This window comes from Coregonus lavaretus (assembly GCF_964263955.1).
Source record: "Coregonus lavaretus genome assembly, contig: HAP1_SCAFFOLD_5767, whole genome shotgun sequence".
Taxonomy (NCBI): domain Eukaryota; kingdom Metazoa; phylum Chordata; class Actinopteri; order Salmoniformes; family Salmonidae; genus Coregonus; species Coregonus lavaretus.
In genome coordinates, this window is record NW_028157810.1 from 1 (window position 1) to 5,000 (window position 5,000).

The window sequence follows — 5,000 nt, forward strand, 5'->3', positions numbered from 1 at the left end:
CTCTCTATCTCTCTCTCTCTCTATTCTCTCTCTCCTCTCTCTCTCTCTCTCTCTCTCTCTCTCTCTCTCTCTCTTTCTCTCTCTCTCTCTCTCTCTCTCTCACCCTCCATCCCTCCTTGCTTCCCTCTCTCTTAGATATAAACGAGTGTAAGATGATCCACAGCTTGTGCTCCAATGGGAAGTGTAGGAACACCATCGGTAGTTTCCGTTGTCGCTGTGACAACGGCTTCGCTCTGGACTCTGATGAGAGGAACTGTACAGGTCAGTCTACAGCTCACAACATACACAACATACATCTAGAGCTCTGTCTAAAGCTTTCAGACACACAAGATAGTATATGTCAAAACTAACTGTGATGTGTGTGCGTGCGGGTCATGTGTGTGGGTGTTTCTCCTCCCAGACATCGACGAGTGCCGTATCTCTCCAGACCTGTGCGGTCAGGGCACATGTTGAACACGGGTGGGGATTTCGAGTGTGAATGTTTTGAAGGTTACGAGAGCGGCTTCATGATGATGAAGAACTGCATGGGTGAGTAGAGCACCTAAACACACCTGAACACACCTGGACAAACCTGGACACACCTGGACAAACCTGGACACACTTTAACACACCTGGACACACCTTAACACAACTGAACACACCTGAACACACCTGGACACAACTGAAAACACCTGGACACAACTGAACACACCTGGACACAACTGAACACACCTTAACACAACTGGACACAACTGAACACGCCTGAACACACCTGGACACAAACTGGACACACCTTAACACACCTGGACACACCTTAACACAACTGAACACACCTGGACACAACTGAACACACCAGGACACAACTGAACACACACTGGACACAACTGAACACACCTTAACACAACTGGACACAACTGAACACATCTGGACACAACTGAACACACCTGGACACAACTGCACACACCAGAACACACCTGGACAGACCTGAACACACCTGGACACAACTGAACACATCTTAACACACCTGGACACAACTGGACACACCTGGACACACCTGAACACATCTGGACACACCTGAACACATCTGGACACACCTGAACACACCTGGACACATCTCGACACATCTGGACAGCTGTCCCATCCCAGTACTAGATACTACCTCTTATCAGTACATGACAGATGAAAACATATTCAGTCTATATAACGTAATAACACATAAGGAAACTCCATCTCCATAGTAACTCCATCTCCATAGTTACTCTGCCACAGTCCTTTAAAACACTCTATGAAGGGATTTGCTCCCCAGGCCTGTGCTGTGTGCGTGTTACGGCCTTTATGGGAATACCATACATACATTTAGAGCACGCTCAGTTCACTCCCTACACTCTCACCCCACATTACCGTTTTTCTCCGGATAATTGTATTTTACTGCTTGATTTACACACACACACACACACACACACACACACACACACACACACACACACACACACACACACACACACACACACACACACACACACACACACTCCACCATCCAGACGCTTTTATATGCAATTACTGGTCATAATGTCCTGCCATCTGTGAATATGTTTAATGTTCAATGGTTTATTTCTTTATTTATGTAATAGCCATGGCTTGGCTTTGAACACATTCCTGACTGAGTGAAATTATATTTATTATTCCCACAAAGTAGTAATGACTACAGATGAGAAAATATGGATAAAAGTCTGACGTATGTGACTCTCTCTCTCTGTCTCTCTGTCTCTCTTTCTCTCTCTGTCTCTCTCTCTTTCTCTGTCTATCTTTCTGTGTGTGCGCGTGTGTGTGTGTGTGTGTGTGTGTGTGTGAGAGTGAGAGTGTGTTTGTCTCGCTCTCTCTCTGTGTTTTCTCCTCCCAGACATTGATGAGTGTGAGCGGAACCCTCTGCTGTGTCGCGGTGGTGAGTGTGTGAACAATGAGGGTAGCTTCCAGTGTGTGTGTCCCGACGGACACGAGATCGCCCCCGACGGATCCGCCTGTCTCGGTGAGTGATGAGTTCATCAGTGTGAGACCGAGGGTCACATAGGCCTATGTTTCATTACTTCCAGACTTCATTCTTCCTCTTTCCTCCCTTGAGTTACTCACTGATCTGTATGTGGATGGATAGGTTAAAGCACGGCGTCCGACCTATTAGTTTCATCAACCCAACCTGATCAGTTTAATAAAAAATTGATGGAAATAATGAAGGAAGGAAGCAAGGAAGGAAGAGAGGAAGGAAGGAAGGAAGGAATAGAGGAAGGGATGAAGGAAGGAAGGAAGGAAGGAAGAGAGGAAGGAAAGAAGGAAGGAATATAGGAAGGAAGGAAGGAAGTAAGGAAGGAAGGAATAGAGGAATGAAGGAAGGAATAGAGGAATGAAGGAAGGAAGGAAGAGAGGAAGGAATGAAGGAAGGAAGGAAGAGAGGAAGGAAGGAATGAATGAAGGAAGGAATGAAGAAAGAGAGGAAGGAAGGAAGGAAGAGAGGAAGGAATTAAGGAAGGAAGGAAGGAAGAGGGGAAGGAAGGAATGAATGAAGGAAGGAATTAAGAAAGAGAGGAAGGAAGGAAGGAAGGAAGGAAGAGAGGAAGGAATTAAGGAAGGAGTTAAGGAAGGAAGGAATGAAGGAAGGAAGAGAGGAAGGAAGAGAGGAAGGAAGTGGCAGTATTGTGACTGGGCCAGGGGCTTGTCTACTCTAAGGAAGCAGCAGATTTCTTCTCTAATAAGTGTCTGTGGGCTAGATGGGGGCTGCATGTGTGTTTCCCTGCATGTACGCTGGTGTGGGTCTTGGATTGTGTGTGTGTGTGTGTGTGTTAGGGTTTCCCGCCAAAACCTATTCTCGTTTCCTGGCATAAATAATAGCAAGAAACCAGTAAATTATAATAAATTATTTCTATGAACAGCGTGATCCGAAATGGAACTGTTACATGAAATGTCTAAATCTGTCTTCTCTATGGCCTTCTCTGCTCTGCTATCTGCATGATCAATCATCAACGCTCAGTGTGTGTGTGTGTGTGTGTGTGTGTGTGGTAGGCTCAAACTAATGTCATTTTCACTAGACCTCATAATATTTAACCAGTCGGCCAACAGTGCTTCATAGGCCTACGCTCTTAGAAAAAAAGGTGCTATATAGAACCTAAAAGGGTTAGTTGGCTGTCACCATAGGAGAATCCTTTGAAGAACCCTTTAGGGTTCCATGTAGAACCCTTTCAACAAAGGACACCCGAAGAACCCTGAAATCCTTTTTTTTAAGAGTGTAGGCTACCTTAAAACTAGGCTACATCAATGAAATAGTGTGGTGACTTTGAGAGAACTTCGAGTTGATTAGATTGCAACAAATACAAAAAGAAAATGTTAGATTCATGTGCATATTTTTCCATTTACAGTGGTATAATCATATCAGATTTTTTTCACTGGTACTATATTATTTTAAATAGCACATCCAGTTTGAACAGGAATACCGGGATGCCCGGTAATTTCTTGAAATGTTCTTGGGAAGAAAAATTTGTAGATTCTCTGGAAAATATGAAACCCTAGTGTGTGTGTGTCTCGGTGTGTGTGTGTGTGTCTATCAGTGTGTGGGCTAAATGGCTGGATGTGTATATGAATGTATGGGATGTATTAGGGTGATAGATGGCTGATAGCTAGGTATGCAGAGTGGGACTGGTTCTATGACCATCTGGACCACTTCACATTATACAGACATGCTATGGAGACTAGCTACTCCAATGACTGCACTGGAATGGACTGATGCTTTGCTATGACTGGAGCGTGTGTGTGCGTGCATGTGTTCGTGCGTTCGTGCATGTTTGTGGGTGTGCCAGCGTGCATGTATGCATGCACGCGTTCGTGCATGTTTGTGTGTGAGTGTTTGTTGGAGTTGATGACTCATCATTTACATTTACATTTTAGTCATTTAGCAGACGCTCTTATCCAGAGCGACTTACAGTTAGTGAATACATATCCTTTTATACTGGCCCCCCGTGGGAATCGAACCCACAACCCTGGCGTTGCAAACGCCATGCTCTATCAACTGAGCTACATCCCTTCCGGCCATTCCCTCCCCTACCCTGGACGACGCTGGGCCAATTGTGCGCCGCCCATGAGTCTCCCGGTCGCGGCCGGCTGCGACAGAGCCTGGATACGAACCAGGATCTCTAGTGGCACAGTTAGCACTGCGATGCAGTGCCTTAGACCACTGCGCCACTCAGGAGCTCAGGAGCTTACCCATCTTGCCTCTTGTTATGTTTTATAGCTGATTTAGAAAGGGAAGGCTCTAGGAATAAAGGAGAAGGATGACCTATTGTTTAAACAGCTTCACAATGATCTCCAGATGTAGAGACAAGATGTGACTAACTGTGTTTAGTGGGGGCGTTGCTATTAATGGTGTGTTTAATGGTGTGTGTGTTGTGTGTGTGTGTGTGTGTGTGTGTGTGTGTGTGTGTGTGTGTGTGTGTGTGTGTGTGTGTGTGTGTGTGTGTGTGTGTTCCACAGATATTAATGAGTGTGAACTGAGTGAGAAGCTGTGTCGAAACGGTCAGTGTGTGAATATGATTGGACGCTACCAGTGTTCGTGTGATACTGGATACAAATCCACAGAGAACAGACTGGCCTGTGTCGGTAAGACAACTCTGTTCCAATGACTACACTGTTAGTTCTCTATTATTAAACTATCATATGGATTTGTCTGCGTCCTTAAAAAGGAAAAGTGGTGTTGATGTAGTACTATTTGTTTTTGTGTCATATGAATCAGTGTTTGTAGCCATGGGGACCAAATCCTTGAGACTTAAATTACAGAAATGCATGATGTATAGGATAGGAAGAGTTATGTGCATGTGTCTCAAGTTATGTTTCATTGTTATGATGTGTGTGTAATAACATGTATGTGTGTTAATTCTCTCCTCCATGTAGACATTGATGAGTGTACGATCCAGAACGGAGGTTGTGAGACATTCTGTACCAACTCAGAGGGGAGCTATGAGTGCAGCTGTCGCTCTGGATAC

At 44.9% G+C, this 5,000-nt stretch overlaps 1 protein-coding gene across 1 annotated transcript in view; it reads left to right on the top strand.

The window, feature by feature from the left end:
- Nucleotides 1-128: 128 nt before the first annotated feature.
- LOC311124904 (fibrillin-1-like) overlaps nt 129-5,000 on the top strand; it is a gene marked incomplete at its 3' end in the record, with an annotated part of 37,308 nt that continues 32,436 nt past the window's right edge. Inside the window, 6 exon segments of the mRNA XM_084199001.1 lie at nt 129-261; nt 401-448; nt 451-528; nt 1,880-2,005; nt 4,492-4,617; nt 4,909-5,000. The exon segment at nt 4,909-5,000 is cut by the window's right edge and continues 31 nt beyond it. Of these exon segments, the coding sequence (XP_084055127.1) occupies nt 153-261; nt 401-448; nt 451-528; nt 1,880-2,005; nt 4,492-4,617; nt 4,909-5,000 (579 nt within the window).